This window comes from Belonocnema kinseyi, chromosome 4 (genome assembly GCF_010883055.1).
Source record: "Belonocnema kinseyi isolate 2016_QV_RU_SX_M_011 chromosome 4, B_treatae_v1, whole genome shotgun sequence".
Lineage (NCBI taxonomy): Eukaryota > Metazoa > Arthropoda > Insecta > Hymenoptera > Cynipidae > Belonocnema > Belonocnema kinseyi.
Genome location: NC_046660.1, coordinates 61061202 through 61080764, shown reverse-complemented (window position 1 = coordinate 61080764; position 19563 = coordinate 61061202). Strand labels below are relative to the sequence as shown.

General features: G+C 33.2%; 2 protein-coding genes across 2 annotated transcripts; both read left to right on the top strand.

Moving 5' to 3' along the window:
- Positions 1-6916: 6916 nt before the first annotated feature.
- On the top strand, positions 6917-7519 carry LOC117170918. The gene has a single exon (XM_033357965.1). The coding sequence runs from the start codon at positions 6917-6919 to the stop codon at positions 7517-7519; it is 603 nt and encodes a 200-aa protein (XP_033213856.1).
- Positions 7520-7926: 407 nt separating this feature from the next.
- Positions 7927-10154, top strand: LOC117170917. Its single transcript, XM_033357964.1, has 6 exons — positions 7927-8075; positions 8254-8496; positions 8557-8610; positions 8711-8898; positions 8950-9827; positions 9957-10154. The coding sequence occupies exons 1-6, from the start codon at positions 7927-7929 to the stop codon at positions 10152-10154; spliced, it is 1710 nt and encodes a 569-aa protein (XP_033213855.1).
- Positions 10155-19563: the final 9409 nt, after the last annotated feature.

Genomic DNA, 19563 nt, shown 5'->3' with positions numbered 1-19563 from the left:
ACTCAATAGACACTTTAATAATTATAACTTGCAATTGAAAAAATGTTGCCACCCGCATCAGAGCAAACGAACATAACCTCTCTAACTTGCGTCAATTTGAGAAACTTTCTGACTCGCACACTTTTGAAAAAGTAGGAAGAGGACAACTGCGCACTTGCGCATGAAAATTTAAGATCTTCCTGTAATGTACCTACCACTTACGGAAATGTTTCTGTTGCCAAGTGGCAAAACGGAGTTAGATCTCCTTATTATTCCTTCGTTATATTAACATTGCTGCTCATTGAAGTCACTTTTGAGTATGCCTGAAGTTCTAACCTTGAAACTTAAACTTAGTTTTTTTAGAAATACATGTTTTTTTATTTATTAAACTTTTTGCCCTTTATTCAGTAATTCAACATCTCGGGGATAGATCGTCAGTTTATTCTTTGAATAAGTACTTTATTTCTTATAACTTTTTTAATTCGAATTGGAGAGGACAATAAAAAAGTGGTAACCCGACATGAACACATTCGAACAATAATTCTTCATATCTGAAAGCTTTTTTTTAGTAAAACGTTTTGAGCGCCCATAAGGGTTAAAAAATAAATTAGCTCAAAAGTATTTTTTGTCTTTAATTGCCATTTCGATTTTGCACAAAGCCCGCTAAGAAGTCTTGCAATAAATGGTATTAATATTTTTAAATCCTTAAGAATGCCTTTTCTGTCCTTTATTTTTTAATCTTTATTAGGCGGTGAAAATAATAAAGATTCTAAACCCTTTCAAAGCCGATCGAAGCTGCGAGACGTAACCTCCAATAAATTAAAAACACAATTTTCGTCTAAAGCATTAGATCGCGCTCCGAAAGCTTGAAATTTGCCAAAAATCAGTAGGATTTTCTACAGGAATACATCTGTTTATCGTAAACTGTTCGCTTTTTAAAAAAATTATCAATTACAAAAATATAAAATCATGATAAAAACATTCAACAAATTATTTTTCGCCGGAGCTATCTGTGTGGAAATTAATCCTGACTTCGTTAAAGGACCAATGCTATGGCTTTAAAAGATTTTTGCCTTATTATTATTATTATTATTCGGAAACCCATGAATAAAAGAAGCGAAATGTGCTGAATTAAAAGGGATTGAAAATTTTCTATTTCTTGGTAGCTTTGCTGTATCCAAAAGCATTCAGAAAAATATTGTCACCGCTAAGTACAAAAAAGGATTGAATTTACGATATAACTTTATAGTGCAAGGGAGTGTTTTCGCTTTCTTGCACTATTGCCAATTTTCCAGTTACTTGCTTGTACCTTAATGTAGCTTATTTGAGTCATACCGACAAGTATCATTATGTTATTGAATTCATGAAATATTAAAGAATACGCGCAAAACTCAACAAGGCAACGCTAGACCGTTGCAAAATTTTGTCATTTGCAAACGTCCGAAAGTGAAACAAAAAGATATATTACAAAAATTTTCTGTCTACGGTGAGACCTGAAGTGGCGTGATGTCACAGAGGAGACGCCTCTACCACCACCACCGCTCTCCGGGAGAAATGGTAGAGGACTCGGTTCCTGCCAAAAAATCTGTTCTCGCAGAAAATTTCCCTGGGTTGGGCATGTCTGTACTATGGTGGTGCTTATTTTTTTGTTTTGAATTTCTCTTGGTCTCTTCCTCCTATTTTGTTTAAATGGACAAAAAAATTATCTCAAACCAAATTTGAGTGAGATCGGTTAATATTTACGTATGCCACAAAGCACTCAACCTTTTTCACGCAATTAACAAGGCGAAAAGTACCGTTAATTTTCAAATGCATTTGATTTTTTATATTTTATTAATATCTTTTGGCTCTGTACAATTATAATTTTTAAACTGTCAAAAAATAAACCTACAAGAAATTTTTGTTGTTCAAAATTCACAATATGGCGGATTTCTAAATTTCTAAATATGGTGGCCCAATTTTTTTTCAAACTCATTATTTCCTTAATTTTTGGTGATAACTTTTCAGGTGACGATTAAAAGACTACCTCATTGTAAAGAAACATATTTCGAGATGCATGAAAGTGAAAATTTCGATGAAGAGTTTTTAAATTCCACAAAAAAAACATTCCCAGCATACTGAAGCTTTCCGAACTTTTCAAGCAAGTGGCTTTTCGAATCACTAAATTATTTTCGAAAATGGATTTCATATTTTTTTTGAATTTGTACAAATTCTTTAACTTTTAAGAATTAGATAATAGGTCTAATCTCTTCATTTTAAAGCCACCATATTGGACTAATTTATTAAAAATTTTGACTGTAGATTAATTATCAACAACCCAAAGAAAGATAAAAGTTCATTTTCAATACTTTGAAAAGATATCATTATAAAACGGATGCCAATTATAAGCTACAATTAACAACCATAAATTAAAAAATGTATGCCCGACAAAATATTCTGGAAGAGAATTCATAAGGAAACTTTGATCGCCTCTTTTTTGTTGCAGAGTTGAGTTCGCAGTTTGAATTCTTACCAAATGGCGCCCCTATTCCTCGTGTTCCTCGTTCCGGAACTTTTTCAGCTGAAATGTCGACGTCTTCTCCTGCCAAGCATTTTTCTCTTACTGAGCCTCTTCTTCGTGCCAGGTCCAGGTCTTCTCACGAGACGCCTTCTTATACCGAGTCTTCTCTTCCTGTCAGGTCCACGTCTCCTCCTGCCACACATTCTTCTTTTGATGAGCATCATCATCATGGCACGCCTCCCAATCCTATTTATGTAGGTCTATATAAATTTAGACCTGAACAATTTAAATTTTTGCGTCTAGTTCCCAATGTGAATTGTAACCAGCGATTCGAAATTCGAAAATTCACTTTTCCTTGCGACAAGCAAATTCTAGTAAGAGGAGAAAAGCAAGTATATGAACCCATACCAGCCAAAGAACAAAGTGTTTTATCAACTTCTAATGGTGACGTTTTTGCCATAGTGATGAATAATAGATATCTTCGTGGAATATATCAAACAAGATATATTTCGGGAGGCCTGCTGCAGAAAAGGGTAAAAATAAACATATACAGTGGTAAGATAGAAGATATGAATCCACAAGAAATCGCGGAAACTCCCTTAGGAAAGCAACGCGTAATCTCAACGCAATTTAAAATAATAGTTGTGGATGACTTGGTTGCACAAAGTTATTTATATGTTTAAAAAATTGTGAAACTGATATATAATTTTGCTTATGACTTGAAATAGGATCGAAATATAACAGTTTTTTCAGAATTATTACATTTTTACAAGCATGATTATTAACTATATTCAATTGTTATTGATACAAAATAAGTATGGACTATCAGAAATAGAACTGAAAATTTTTTAAGCGAATAAAAATGTATATTCTCTTGTTAATTGTATTTTAATAAATTACAAAGAACAGTGTTATTGATTGGCTTCTCATTCTAATTCATCTAATTCACTGATTCTAATTCACTAATTCATCGCTTGGTGCAAGTAAATTGTAACATTCAAATTATCTAATAAATTAATCAAAATAGTAAACATTTTGATGTTAGTGCTTTTCGTTCAGACTTTTTGTTTTAACTCATTGATTTGGTTGATATTATTTTTGTTTTTATAAAACCTTAATTTCTTTGCCAAAAGTTCATCATTTTTTGTTGAAAATTTAACTCTTTAATTAAAATGTCATCCTTTCTTATTAAAATTTCAACTATTTAACTTAAAGCTAATTTCTTTAATTCAGCTTGTTAATTGAAAACTTAACTTTTTTTTATTCAGCTTTTTTTGCTCAAAACTACCTTTTTAACCTCAACACTTGACGATTCCATTTTCGAATCAAAAATTAACATGATATTTTGTCGAAAACATAATTTGATTCTGAGGCATAAGAGACATCTTGAATTATGTATATAAAAAATGAGTGTAGATTAACGTTTTGTTGTTACTTATCTCAGGTCTGTTATAGAAATGTTCAAGAATATTTTACCTAAGTTAGTAAGTTTTCTTGGCCTTTGATTTCAATAATGCCTTTAAATATACAACTGTAGGGTAATTGCTTAATAATTATAGCCAATCTTAAATTACATAACCTTATGGTTAATAATAAATTTATATTACTTAATTGAAAAAGTAAAATTCAATCGTTTTTTAATCTGATGTAATTTAATATTCTGCAAAAAGAAATCAGCCAATAGTTAACTAATGTGTTCGGAACATAAAATGCATTAAATAATTATTTTAATCGAAACATTCAAATTATTTTTTTTCTTTCAAAATTTTAATAATTAATGACCTTTTAAACTGAATTCTAGAAAAAGTGAAAACACACGTCAATGTAATATTAAAAATCGAATGCAATACTTATTTCACAATATTAGAATAATTTAAAAAATTATGCAATTAAAATAGTGGTATTTTAAGTATAAATAAACCATTAAATAAATAATTATTTATGTTACTTAATTTTAAGACACTAAATTTTTCTCTTTATTAAATTTAATATTAAAAAAAAGTAATCAGTCAATAATCCATCAATTAACTTCTAAATAAAAAGCCTTAAACAATTATTCTCAATGAAACATTTATATACTTTTTACTTTATATTTGTTGAAAACTTGAAATTTCATTACTGAAAATTTTAATTATTAATAATAATATGGCTTTAAAATAAATAATTAATTTATGTTTCTTAACGCAGAAGAATTAAAATATACTCTTTATGTAATTTATTATTATAAGAAATAAGCCAGCTAATAATTAATTAATATATTTCTAGCATAAAAAGCGTTAAAGAATTATTTTCATTTACTCATTCAAATAAGTTTTACTTTATATCTGTCTGTATATTCGAATTATTAATAACCTCTTAAAATAATACAGAAAAAATTAATTTTATGTACATATACTTTCGAAATCAGATACTTATTTTAAAACAGCACAAAAATTGTGAATAATAATAATACAATTAGCATAAAGGTATTTTATATATTAAAAAACTTTTATATAAATTGAATCTGTATCTAATTGGATATTGTGAAAAAATTAATCAGCCAATAATTAATTAAATTTTTTATAACGAAAAAATCATGAATTTTTATCTATATTTGAATTATTAATAGCCTCTTAAACTAATACAGGAAAATTGAAATATATGTGCATATAATTTCGAAATTAGAAATCAGACACTCATTTCAAAACATCACAAAAATGTACAATAATAATACAACTTAGATAAAAGTATTTCGTAGATTAAGAAGCTTCTATTTTATTCAAATTATTGCTAATATTGAAATATATAAACTTTTTATACTAAATTTAGAAAAATACTCTATTGCATACTTCCCAAATCTCTTCTCTAACCCTTCTTTCGCTATACTTCAACTCTTTATTCTCCATCCTATTGTTTGTTGATCTTTTTACCCCCCCCCCTTAACCTTGATATCCATTCCTCCTAGCAATTTCTAAAAATATATTGTCCATTCATCTATACTTATCTCTTCATTAATCCCTATCCATTCACTTCTTTCTTTATTAATCATTCCATTCCCTTCCTTGATTTATTGCTTTCTCTACCTTCTCCATGCACCTCTTCTTCTGCCCCTGTCATTTTACATTAAGTAATTTCTACTCTTTCCTTTTCCTTTTATTATAATTCTTTCTGTCTATTTCTCCACTTCTCCGATTTTTTAACGATAACTTCATAACTCTTTACTCGCTACACATTCCACATCGCATCATCCTCTTTTCCCCTTTCTTTCTTCCTCGCTTTGCCCCATTTCATCAACTACCTTCCCTACCCATCCGCTCGTCTTAGACAACATATAGTCTACGTTTATCCCATCTTTTATCACTACATTATCTTCTTCCATTCTTTCCGTAGAATCTGTTAGATTAGCCAGTCTCTATTTACGCATTTTTGGTTTTTTCTCTGTTGGCCCCTCCTTCTTACTTTCTGTTCAGATTCAATAATTCAAACAATATCTTTATTTTACCGCGAGCGACACTCGCGATCTTTTAGAAAGGCGGTTTCGACATTTCCAAGGCTTTTTAAGAAACCTCGAAGTAAATCACGAAAATTGCTTAGAATTAGAGATTAGACTAGAAAAGGTTAACGAGGCCTGGGATGAATTTCTAACAATTCAAGCTCAGATAGAAACTCTGAGCCAGGCTGAAGAACAGTTCGATTTTCGCACTGAATTTAAACACAGGTATTATAGTTTGACAGCAATAGCTCGAGGTCATTTGCGTACTTATGAACAAAATCAAACAGCGCCAGTGGTTAATCCAGTTAATGTTAATCCAGTTTTTTAGCCTGCTTCGGGATTAAAGTTACCTAACGTGGACATTCCTATTTTTGATGGCGATTTCGGTAAATGGGCAGCTTTTTACAATGAATTTCGCGCGATGATAGATAACAATCGAGCTATAAGCAATGTTCAAAAACTATTTTATTTAAAATTGTCCTTAACGTCATCTGCTTCTGACGTCGTCGATGGATTAGAAATTATGAACAAAAATTATCAAATCGCTTGGAATTGGCTAAGAAGGCGATATAAAGACGTGCGCTTAAGAATTCATCATCATTTGCAAATGATATTCGAAACTCCCACTTTGACCAAAGAATCAAGCTCCGGTCTAAGAGAATTGTGAGAAAAAGTTTTTAAAAAACGTCAGATCTTTAAATAACTTAGGCCAGGAAACTGACAGTTGGGATTCAATCCCTATTTATATTATCTTCTAAAAACTCGATAATCTCACTAAGAGAGAATCGGAATCGAGGATCGTAGCAAATGAGGGATTGCCCACTATGGACTATGGATAGTCATTCTAAATGATAGATGTAAGGTACTAGAATCTCTCAATGTTAATGCATCATTAAGTAAGTCATTTACATTCAAAGCTAACCTCAAGAGACAAATAAATAAGCAGGTTTCTTATGCTTCCGTCAATGATTTGCCATGTCCGCTGTGTAAGGAATTTTATAACTTGTATCAATGCGAAAACTTTCAATCAACGATCTGGCGATGGGCGGTTCATTGTAAAATCACCTTTTCGAGCCGATGTATCTCTACTTAGAGATTCTAAATTGATTGCTCAAAAGCGATTCTTATCGGTGGAAAGAGAGCTTTTAGCAGACCCTAAAAGACACGTTCTTCATAAAAATTTTATGAAAGAAGGTATGGAATTGGGACACTTGTTCCCAGTTTCAGATGATCATCCAAATAAATTCCTAAATTACCTTCCACATCATGGCGTTCTTAAAGCTTCCAGTTCGTCGAAAAAACTCAGGATGGTCTATGACGCGTCGTCGAAAACAAGCTCAGGAATTTCTTTGAACGACATACTACAAGTCGGTCCAACCATCCAGCAGGATCTATTCTCCATTTTAGCTCGCTTTCGCCAACACTCATATGTCGTAACTGCCGACATACGTAAAATGTACCCACAGGTGATGCTCGACGCCAATGATCAGGATCTTCAATACATCTTATGGAGGGACGATCCAAGCCGACCCATTCAATCTTTTCGCTCTAGACGTTTTACTTTTTGACTTGCTTCTTTATCTTTTCTCGCCACCAGATGTCTAATGCAGTTAGCGAATGAAAATGAAGACGAAAACTCTACTACCGAACACGTAACTGAGACTAAAAATCAAATAAAGTCTATTTTAAAGTCCGGTCAATACGAATTGGCAAAATGAACCGCTAACCATCCTGAGATTAACAAGGATGATCGTTTGGACTCAAATTTTAATCAAAACTTCGGAAATGAGGAAATCCAAACTCTTGGAATAATTTGGAATCCTAAAGAGGATATTTTTGAATATCAAGTCTAGTCAGTGGATCGATAGCTGGCCGTAACTGAAAAAATCATACTATCGACGATTTCTTAAATATTTGATCCACTGGGACTAGTGGCACCACTTATAATTAAAGCAAAGATCATTCATAAAAAATTATGGCAAGTCAAGAATGGTTGGGACGAGGCGATATCCTAAGATCTACACGCTATCTGGGCTCACTACGAGCGCCAAATGTCACAACTCACGGAAGTAAGAATCCCGAGATTTGCACTGAGCGAAGAAATTCTCCGAATTTAAATCCATGGTTTTTGGGACGCCTCAAATAATGCTTATGGTGCAAATATTTATTTCCGAACAACATCTACAACTGGAATACATCATGTACTCCTCCTTTGCGCTAAATCAAAAGTAGCACCTCTTAAACCAGTTTCATTGCCGAGACTAGAGTTATGTGGAGCAGTACTTCTGGCTAAATAACATAGCAACGTCTTCCATACTTTGTACCTGGAAATAGAAAATACTTACCTTTGTTGTGACTCTGCAGTAACGCTAGCCTGGATTAACAGTCCTTCAAATCATTGCAAGACATTCGTCGCGAACAGAGTCAGTGAAATTCAGAATTTGGTACCCAATGCCATTTGCAAACATATCCGATCCAAGGACAATCCTACAGATATACTTTCTCGAGGTTTGAATGCTGTACCATTAGCTGTCTCAGGCCTGTGGTAGAGTGGACCAAGTTGGTTGTCAAAAAACGAGGATATGTGATCCAACTCTTACATCAGTAAGCTCTCAGTGGTTGTCAAAAAACGAGGATATGTAGTCCAACTCTCACATCAGTAAGTTCACAGACGTGCCAGAAGCCAGAAATGTTGTGGCAACAGCAACAACCAAATTTTTAGATTTTGAAATGATTAAAAGATTTTCTTCTTTGAACAGAATAAAGCGAGTGGTAGCTGATATTTTGCGCTTCAAACACAAAGTTCAGAATCCTTTAAACAGACATCTTGGTTTTTTAACACTCTCTGAACTCGATCAATCTATGCAAATATTAATAAAATTGTACCAGATGGAAGCATTTCCTCAAGACTTGAAGTGTCTACAACAAAAAAGAGCACTTGACTCACGTAGCAAGCTATTACCGCTAATTCCTTACTAAGCCAAAGAAATAATTAAAGTGAATGGTCAATTGTCTCTCGCTGATCATCCCGAATCACAGAAGTGTCCAATCATTCTTCCTAGTAAACATCATCACGTGGAACTATTGATAAGAGAGGAGCATTACAAGAACCTCCATGTGAGCTCTCGGGGACTTTCTACCTTATTACGATTACAATTTTGGATTCTCAGGAGTCAGTGGACAATCAACAACCTTCTACGAAAATGTATCGTATGCTTCCGATGTCGTCCACCTAGTTTCAAACAGCTAATGCGGAACTTGCCTGCCACACGGAGCACGCCAGAACGACCTCTTTTAAATACCGGAATTGACGATGATGGTCATTTTGTTATAAAAATATCTCGAAATGTAACGGGGAAAGCATACTTGGCCGTTTTCGTCTGTTTCGCTTTAAAGGCAGTCCGCCTCGAAGTGGTATCTGATGCCAGCACACCTGCTTTCCTAAATACTTTAAAAAGATTTATAGCACGTACAGGAAAAAGTTCTCACATCTATTCGGACAACGGAGAAAATTTCGTTGATGCCAACAATCAGCTGAAAGCCCTCTCAAATCTCCTAAGTAACAACAAATTTCAGAATGACATTGGAAATTATCTCACTCGTGGTTCTGTATATTGGAGTATCGTTGCACTCGAATGGCCTCACTTCGGCGGACTGTGGGAATCAGCTGTCATTTTAGCCAAAACACTCATAAAAAAGATAATTGGTCTGACTTCATTGACTTTTGAAGAATTATCAACTGTGGTTACTGAGGTTGAAGCAGTCTCGAATTCTCGTCCGTTGTGTGCATTATCTAACGAGCCGAATGACTTGAACTCTTTAACGCCTGGACACTTTCTCATTGGAGAATCGATGACAGCTAATCCCCACGAAGACGTACAGGACTTTGCTCAAAATACGCTCAATAAATATGAACTTCTAGCTCAAACCAAGCAACATTTTTAGTCAAGATAGTCGAAGGAACATCTGTCAGAACTACAAATTCGACCAAAATGGCAACAACAGATACCGGACTTAATAAAACCAGGAACATTGGTTTTACTTCGAGAAGATGACGCGCTGCCGCTTATGTGGCTTATGGGTAGATTCGTCAAAGTGCATCCGGGTAAGGATGGTGTAATCAGAGTAATAAGCGTCAGAACAGCAAGCAACGTCATAAAGCGTTCTCTCAAAGGCATTTCTGTTTTGCCTATCAACGTTTAATTTAAAATAAAAAGTTGTATAAGTTTTTGTAATCATTTATTCAAACAGATTTTGCTTGAAAGATGTTACTTTGAACGCGGGCAACTATGTTCAGATTCAATAATTCAAATAATATCTTTATTTTACCGCCAGCGACATTAGCGCCTCTTTATTATATTTAAGTTACTAAAATGTAAGAGGAGATTTCCTGTTTCATCACTTCCTTCTTGTTCGTTCAGCATCATGGAACGGATGCGAAAAGTTTACTTTCAATAAAAATACGATATTTCTGTGCACAGTGCCTTTTTATATGAAACAGAAGAAAATAAATCTAATTCAGAATAACCATTATTCAACATAAACACTTCCCTCTCTTTTTCAATTCCCGCACCTGAACGTTGCAATGATCGGGAAGTGCTCTGACCCTATTTTGTCTCCTACTTTGATTCTTTCCGACACTTTATATCCTTTATTCGACAGATATGTAGTCTATTACTATTTCCCCTTTCCCTGCAAGCATAAACTCGCCTTCTTCATCCACATCCGAATTCCCATTACAAATGAACCATCCTGTTTCTCCCAGAATTTCCAACAGAATCATACACTCCTTCTCCACCTGTTTATGTTTCGATGTTCTCCTGAAAGTTTCATTCTCCTTATCCTGTATTTCTCCCCCTTTTCCCCCGTCCACGCATTCAGATAACCTCTTATCAACACCGATTCGTCATCATTTTCGCCACCCTTTTTCTAATCCCATTTCCACCTTCTTTTGCCCTTATCCTTTAAATGCTAACTATCTTCGCCTTCCTTATTCCTATCCTCGACATTCTCGTGATTACTCCATCCGTTTCCTCAAATCTCATTTCTATTCTCTCTTTTTCCTTTAATTCATTCCTCGCTCCTGACACCATACCCTTTTTCGTGCTTTCTTTTACTTACTCTGTCTTTCCTTCTTGCATCTAAAACATATATCCCATGGGTAACTTCCTCTTAAATCGAAACCAATCTTTCTTATCAACCCAAATTTCACTCCACATCACTACACAGCAGTTCTTCACCTCTTCCAAAGTCCTTTATCTTAATCATTAGGCTAGATATCTTTTAAAACGCTAGTCACACTTATTTGTTCCTTCATTTTTCTGTTTTTTCATCTTTTTGCTCCCTCCCTACTTTTGTGAAAACCCGGGCTCTACGCCTTCTTGCCTTCTACCCTCTACTGCTTCCATTACCTTCTACTTTCTGTTCCTAGTCTCCGCTTATTCCCCTTGCATCCATGCACCTTACCAATTTACTTCACTTAACTTTTCTTTCTCATTATCTCGTATACACACAATCCTATGTATCCACATCCAGTCTTTCCCTACCCATACCGTGCTCCCTTTCATTCCATGCCCTCTTTTTTATCATCCTCTTTATTCTTCTTTCATTCCATATCTTATCCTCCTCTATTTTTTTCTTTCCTTCCCTGTAAAGCTTTCTCCTTTCTCAAAATATAAACTTTTTCTTCCCCACTTCTTACTTTTTAAAGACACATTCCCGATTTACTTTCATTCTTCCTTCCCACTCTATTTACTTCTTTCTCGTGCAATTTTGTTGCAATTTGTTCCATCAATTTTTCCACATCTTCTTTTTCTAATTCGCTATCCGCTTTTATCCTCCTAATCACTATACTTTTATTTCGTTCTACTTTCTCTTTTACTTACATTTTCCTTTCTATCCCTCTTAATGTTGATTTCATTCTCACAGTTTCAAAAATAACGTTTTCCTATCGGTTTTCCTCTGTGTCTCACTTTTAACTTGCTTTTTCTAGATATCCTCTAAGCAAAAGAGATAGCACAAAACATAAACGATTACTTTGCCATTCGATGCCAGAAACAGAAGCCAAATTTTACTCTATTTAACTTGAGAAAACTAAATTTTAATCTTTATTTAATTTAATATTCTGAAAAAGTTAATCAGCTAATAAGTAATTAAACATTTCAAAAAATAAGAAGCATTAAACCATTATTTTTCATAAAGCATTCAAATAATTTTGACATTAAATTTTAATTTTTTTATTTGAAACTGCATTTATATAGATTCAATGTATTGATAACTTTTTAAACTGATATTAAAAAATTGAAATATGTTTACATATGGTTTTGAAAATTTCATTCAGATACTCATTTCACAACATCACAAAATTTACAAAAATAATAAAATTGGAAGAGAAGTATTTTCTGTCATTACCTTGGAGTAAATAATCAATTTATGCACCTAATTTAAAAAAAATCAAAGTTTAGTCTTAATGCAATTTAATTTTGTAAAAAAATAATGAGATTATAATGATTAATTCTGTTTATAACACAAAAAGCATTAAACTATCATTTTTTTAAAACAGTGAAATCATTTTTAATCAACATTTTAAAACGATTTTCACTCTCATTTTTTAAATTTTGAGTTATTAGTTCCTTTTTTGCAAATTTCAGAAACAAGGAAAACATTTATATCTAATTTAGAAAATTTAATACAGATACTCATTGCACAAAATCACAATCATTTAATTTAATATTCTGCAAAAAATGGTTTATCTACTCATCATTTTTATTTAAGCAACAACTGGCAAATAACATCTGCTTTATATATAGGAATGTTGTATAAAAATAATTTTTTGATTCATTAATAATAATAGTCCAATAAAATTATGAAGAAGATTCATGTATATTTGTAATTCATGTACTATATTTTTAGCTACATTAGGAATTAATATTTTTTGTTTACTCGCAGAAAATTGTGCCTTTATTTGTTTTTGACACGTTCATTTTAAAAAAAACATTAAAACGCTATAAAAAAATTTTGCTACATAGATTTCTAGTACAAATATGAAGCAGAATGTCTGGATAAAATAACATTAACGTTCATTGATGGATTCCAAGTTTTATTTAAATTGTTTGAAGACATTTCTTAAGGTAAATGTGAAATAAACCACATTCCTTTATTGTGACTGACTAATTAAATGTGTAAATCTTAAATTATTTCGTACGAAAATATAATTTGTGTGTTAAAAACCTTATTGACATGGAATTAGCACCATCCGTGAACGCTATATATTCAAAGATATTACAATTTAGAGGAAGGTCAGGCAGAAATTCGTTATGTTAGACTACAAGCAAATTTCCTCGCAAGGAAAATGCTTCAAAATATTTATAGTTGATTCCAAAGAATTCTAAATTAATTCCAACAAATTAAAAAATGTATCTACGGCCAAATATGCTGAAAGAAAATACACAGCAGAACTTCTATCCAGAGTTTCTTTTTGCAGAATTGAGTTCACAGTTTGAATGTTTACCTAATGGCGCACCTTTTCCCGGTATTCCTCATCTTGGAACTTCTATTTCAACTTATAGAAATTATTCTCCTGAAAGGTCTTTTTCTTCTGCCAGGCTTCAATCTCCAGGTTCCCTAACCAAGTTTCCTCCTACTTGCTAAGCTTTCTCTTCCCGTGAGGTACAGGTCTCCTCGTGCCACGCATTCTTCTTCAGCTGAGTCCATTCCTCGAGTCAGGTACACGTCTCCTCCTGCCACGCATTTTTTTTTTTTTTTGAAGAGCCACTTCCTCGCGTCAGGTGCGGGTCCCCTCTTAAGAAGTCTTCTTCTTTTTCCGAGTCTTCTTCTCCTGTCAGATCCACGTCTCCTTCTGCAACACATTCTTCTTTTCAGAAGCCTCCTCTTCATGAAGTCCAAGAGTACGCCTGGTCAGTAGTTATTACATATAATAATCTTCAAATCTATTAATTTATTTATTCTGTCCTAATTCAAGCTTTTCTGATTCTGCTCGCTTTTTGCGTATGTTTTAAGCTTAAATTTGAATATATAAGTTTTTAAGTGTCCTAATTTTCAAATGCTTAATCAGAAAAATTACAAAAAAAGGTTGTCAATAAGGCAGTTTCTTGGACCCGATTCGATCTACGTGATACTGCCTTACATTAATGTTCTCAGTGTGCCTCATAACTCTGTGAAACGTTTTTATTAAAGAGAAAATAAATCCCGCGATACTCGTCCCGACGCTTAAATATATACATGGAAATTCACGCACTTGGCTACAAGCGCGGATCCAGAGAAGGGTTTTGGGGGGTCACACAATAATTACCCTCTCCCCTATACTCTCAGGGTGGAGGTTAATAATAATTTTAGTTATTCTACGCTTGGTTTAAATCCGGGCTGAGGCAGATTTTTTCTTGTTCTTAAAAAATTATTTTTATGAAAAAATCGTTTTAACGATACAAACTGGTATTATTTATAAATGAGCGCTATCATTTTCAATTCCCTAAATTGAAGAATAGATCAATAAGTTTATGGATTTTCAAAAATAATATAATTTTAAGCAATTTCAAGTTGAAAACATTAAAAACTGAAATAACTGTTCAACTGTTATTTATACATAGAAACATTTTTAATTATAAATCTTCTAAAACATTTTATATAAGTATATTTTTTACTCAAAAATAACTTCAAATATTTCTCGGTACCTCCAAAAAAAATCATGATTTCGAAATCTTTTGAAATGCCTTAAAACCTACCAACTTTTGTATTAAAATCTTTAAAAGTCTAGATTTTCTTTTAAATTTTTTGGGAACTTTACATTATCATATTTAAAGTTTTGGAAAATTTTTTTAATCTTTTTAAATATTTTCTTGAAACTAATTTTTCTAAATTAAAAATTATTGTCAATTTTGTAAGGAATCTAAATAAATTTTTTTTATATTTTAAAACCTTTAAAAATGCTTGAAAAGCTTCTAATATTTTTGTTTGAAATCTTAGAAAATCTACATTTTGTTAAAAAATTGTTGACATCGTTTAAAGTTTTAACTTATTTTTGAAGTTGTTCCAAACATCTAAATATCTCTTAAACTTATTCCTATTTTTCAAATTCATAACTATTGAACTGTTATTTATTTATCAAAATTTGCTATTGTTTTAAAATATTTTTAAATATTCTGCTGAAATTAATTTTTAGAAATATAAAAATCATTTTGAATTTTACCAGGAATCCTAAGACAATTTTGTTACTATATTAAAACCTTTCATAATTCTTAAAAGGTTCACAATTTTAATTTAAATAATTAGAAGTATTTCCTTAATTTACTCGCATTTTTTCTGAATGAATACATTTTTATCTGATATTTACACATCAAAATTTAACATTTTTACTTATAAATAAAATTTTTTTAACAGAACAATAAAATCAACATTGTGACGTTCCAAGTTTAAGTTTAGCTCTCTGGAATTTTAATGATTTAAGGCTTTCTGTTTCAAAGAATTTAGTTTCAAATTGTTTAGTTTTTAACGTTCCAATTTAAATAAACACTCAAACATTGCTGACTATTAAAAAATTTCTCTTTTTCTTAATTAAAAATGTTTAAATTGAAAAGGTTAAAAATCGTATATTTTCTACTGAATGAACAGAATGTTTATAAAGTTACACTCGGAAGTTTACGTTTAATTAAATACTAAGGCTTTTGAATTGAAGTAGTTCAGTTTGCAACGTCAAAATCTGTAAATTGTTTAATTTTAACTGCTTTAGAATCGCCCCATAAAATCATTCAATTCTTGTTCAATTTCGAATACACGAACTACAGTTCAATTTTAAAAATCATTAATGAATTTATATTCACAGTTGATCAACTTAAAATGTTTTTGGTCAAAAAATTTCAATCGCAACAGCTTTTACTCTTTTATTAACCTAATGATTTCATTTTTAAAAACGTTAACAATTATGCTTAGCATTTAAAAAAAGTTGAAATCAAACTTATTTTAAATTGCATTATATATATTGTGATATAGAATTTTTGATATTTTAAGTGATTAGATAAATTTTTCTTCTGAAAACTTGTAATATTCCCGGTCAAAGAAAAAATTCACTACCACATCCCGGTCTAAAGTAATTCCCGGTCATTTCCCAGTTTCCCGGTCCAGCGGTCACTCTGAATCATGATATTTCAGTACCTAATTTCTTTCTTCTCGAATTATAGTACATATTTCGTGCTTTGTTTCTTAACAATTCCTTATTAAAGATTTAATTAAAATAAGATAAAGGGTTTGTCCGGAAAGTAATAGGACTGATTTTCTTCCGCCGCGACTGTACTTCGGTGCGTGCGCACACCGACAGGATTTGGTAGAGGGAGTTCCTAGATAACGAACGAGCGAGTGGTCAGTTGTCTCCGAGCACATGGAGAGTCAGGACTGGCATTTTCACGCGACGTATTTCTGTGAGTGGTGCAAGCCGAAAATGCAACGTTCTTTAGAGCAGAGGTACCCGATTAAATTCTGTGTAAAACTCTGTAAATCTGTGACAGAGACGTTTGATATGATCAAGCAGGCTTACCCAGATGTTGCTTTAGCAAGAAGTGGTGTGTTTCGATGGCACCAGGCCTTTTTGGAGGGCCGGGAAGAGGTCGCCGATGAAGACCGTGCTGGAAGACCTTCGACTTCGACAAACACCGACAATGTGACTCGTGTGCGCAAAGTTTTGAACTCAGACCGTCGACAGAGTATTCGTTTAATTGCCCAGATGTTAAATTTGAAAATCTGTCAATTGGGTCCGAAAAGACATCGCAGCCGACTGGAAGTTGCACCACGACAACGCCCCGGCTCACACCGCCTTTCTTGTGAACAGCTACCTGACCAAGGCTGACATCCCAACGCTTCCGCAGCCGCCCTACAGCCCAGATGTGCCCCCCCCCCCAGACTTTTTTTTCTTTTCTCGCCTGAAAAGGCCGATGAAAGGCAAGCATTTTGAGACGACAGAGGGGATCCAAGCAGCATCCACCACGGCTCTCAAGGCTATTCCGGAGAATGGCTTCCGTGACGCCTTCAATCCTTGGAAATCGCGTTGGCAGCGCTGCATCGACGCAGAAGGAGCCTGTTTTGAAAGTTTTTAAAGAATTGAAACGAATGGCTCAATAAATTTTTTTTAATCGACTCAGTCCTATTACTTTCCGGACAAACCCTGTATAGTTAAATAATTCTGATTTTTTCCATTTTTTAAAAGCAAAATCATCTGATTTGTAAGTCTCATTTTTTTTGTAATGTATGCAATCACTAATTTATTTTCGCATTTCTTCAGTTCTTGATATCAGCTTGAACTTTTGGTATCATAACGGCAAACTTAAAATAGCCTTAAAATAACCAGAATACAGAATTAAAATATTTACCATTATTGATTTTTGTAAAACGTAACCCTGATTGGCTGCGAGAATTACATGGTTGGGAATCTAAATTGGCTGTCAGACTCTTTTGCCGTATGTGGATACGACGCAAGATTGAAAGCGCCAGTGTTGGGAATACATTTTAACATTGATATACGTTACCAGAATATCAGTATGTAACTGAATAATATAAAATGGGCGCTAAATTTAAAAAATAAACGCTGAGAATTGAAGTTTTCTCTATAATCGTCTTCAAGGAAGAAATTCGCTTTCTAGTATTATATATAATAAACTTTAATTATCTTATTTGCAAAATTCGAGTCTGAACTAAGGGGGGGCAAGCCGCCGTGCCCCCCCCCCCCACTGGATCTGCGCCTGTTTGGGTAGAGGTCATTGTATTTCAACCTATTTCCAATTAACGCGAGCTACCAAACTTTTCAAAAAATTGCCCAGATTTATGCCAAAACCCTTATCCTAGGCCCTCACCCTGACCTTGAAGCAGGACCTACTTTTCTTGAGAAACAAGAAGCACTGAGGATTTGTGAGGTTTGAGAGCCAGGGAGGTTATCTACGCTATAACCTACTTTCTCTACAATTTACAGAATATTTAAAAATCTATAAACTTTTCAAAACTATGTAAACAAATAACAAAAGTTATATTACGTTATGCCAACTAAATAGAAGTGCTCCAGTTAGCAAACTCATTTTGTCTATCCTCATCAGACGAATTTTGAATAGCGTTGTTCGCATCGTCGATATGAGAGTTATGCGTTCGATAAGATATTTTGCTATTTTATTGTAAAAGATCTCTTATGATAGCTCTTCGAAAAGAATCATCTAGTGGATGATCTTGAAAACTTTTCTGCTAACAGAGGAACAGGCTTTTTTCTGACTCTCTTATTTTCTTACGTTCGTTTTTCCTGCGCAGTCTTGTGAAAGTATACTCTTCGATCTAATTCTGATGTAGAGATTTTGAGAAAGGAGTACGGTATCTCCGAAATTGCAAGTTCTGCGAATTTTGTAGACACTACCGCTATATAATATTTAATACTCCTTGTAATTCAATAAATACAACCGAGGCTGAAAGCGATGAATTTTCAACAGAGGATTATTCAGTCCGCCGTCTTCAAAGACTTGTAAGAAGCACTTACAGGGTGGTTATTTTCAAAAACAGTCAATTAATATAATCGTTATTTAGTCAGATGTTGCTATTCTTTATACTGAAACAATAACTAACTTACTCCAAAACCTGCAGAGACTTGCTTTAAAAAAGGATTAGATTTTGATCTACCTGTTGCACTCAGCAACAATGATTATTACACTTCAACAGGTCTGACAAATATTGAAGCTGCCTCTTTTACTCAGATCATGAAAGATCACCTGAAATCAGGCCATACTTCGCGGACGTTAAAGATAATGATTAAAACATTTTGACTCATCTTATGAAGAAATTAGCTCTTAATTTTCGATCGAGGTTACAAAGAGGTCCTATTTACTCACGAAAGGCTCACAGCATACGTGTCTCAGGGCCAACGAACAGTCAGATCCGAACAGTCAGATCTCGAATATTGGGGACTATTTACGAATTGTTTGTACCCCTTGTAACGCGTTTCGGCTAACACATATCAGTGAAAACTCTAAATTACCAGGTCCTTGCTGACAGGATTCTCCACAAGGTGAAAAAGCAAAATCTTTTACATGAAGCGCCTGCTAAGAAAGATAGGTCAAAGAAGCGGGTGATCTGGTAATCTCTAAATAATAGTGCTGTCTCTGATGTCCTCAGACTAACTGTGGATGAACTGACGAGGCTTACACTCGGCACTTACCAATTAAAGCTATTATGTAGAAGATATTATGTAGACTAAGTAAGGTATAGCGTAGATTACCTCCCGATGGTACACCCTGGGTGAAGCTAAATAATCTAATATACTGAATTCAAGTCCTACCTAAAATGAATAGGGTTGACAATGATTCTACAGTACATAATTATTAAATAAAAATATTAATATACGTAAAATAAATTGTTCAATGTAATTAATACTTAAGACACGATACGTCTTAATATATTGAAATTAGAATTAATTATTTCACTCACTTTTGCACTAATAATTAATGTTTATCTACTTTTAGATCATTAACTATTGTAAAGTGGTCTCCCCTAAGTAACGGATAGTTTTAAAGGTATTTCTGTAACTGTGAAGCATATTTTAAATAGCCATTGCACTGCAAAACCTCGCAAATCC

What these genes read in the sequence shown, in the direction of transcription:
- LOC117170918 (XM_033357965.1), top strand. Translation starts at nt 6,917, where the DNA reads ATGATTTGCCATGTCCGCTGTGTAAGGAATTTTATAACTTGTATCAAT.
- LOC117170917 (XM_033357964.1), top strand. Translation starts at nt 7,927, where the DNA reads ATGGCAAGTCAAGAATGGTTGGGACGAGGCGATATCCTAAGATCTACA. An exon ending in TCTCCGAATTTAAATCCATG is followed by an intron (nt 8,076 to 8,253) that starts GTTTTTGGGACG and finishes TAAATAACATAG; the next exon opens with CAACGTCTTCCATACTTTGT. An exon ending in TTAGCTGTCTCAGGCCTGTG is followed by an intron (nt 8,497 to 8,556) that starts GTAGAGTGGACC and finishes CTCTTACATCAG; the next exon opens with TAAGCTCTCAGTGGTTGTCA.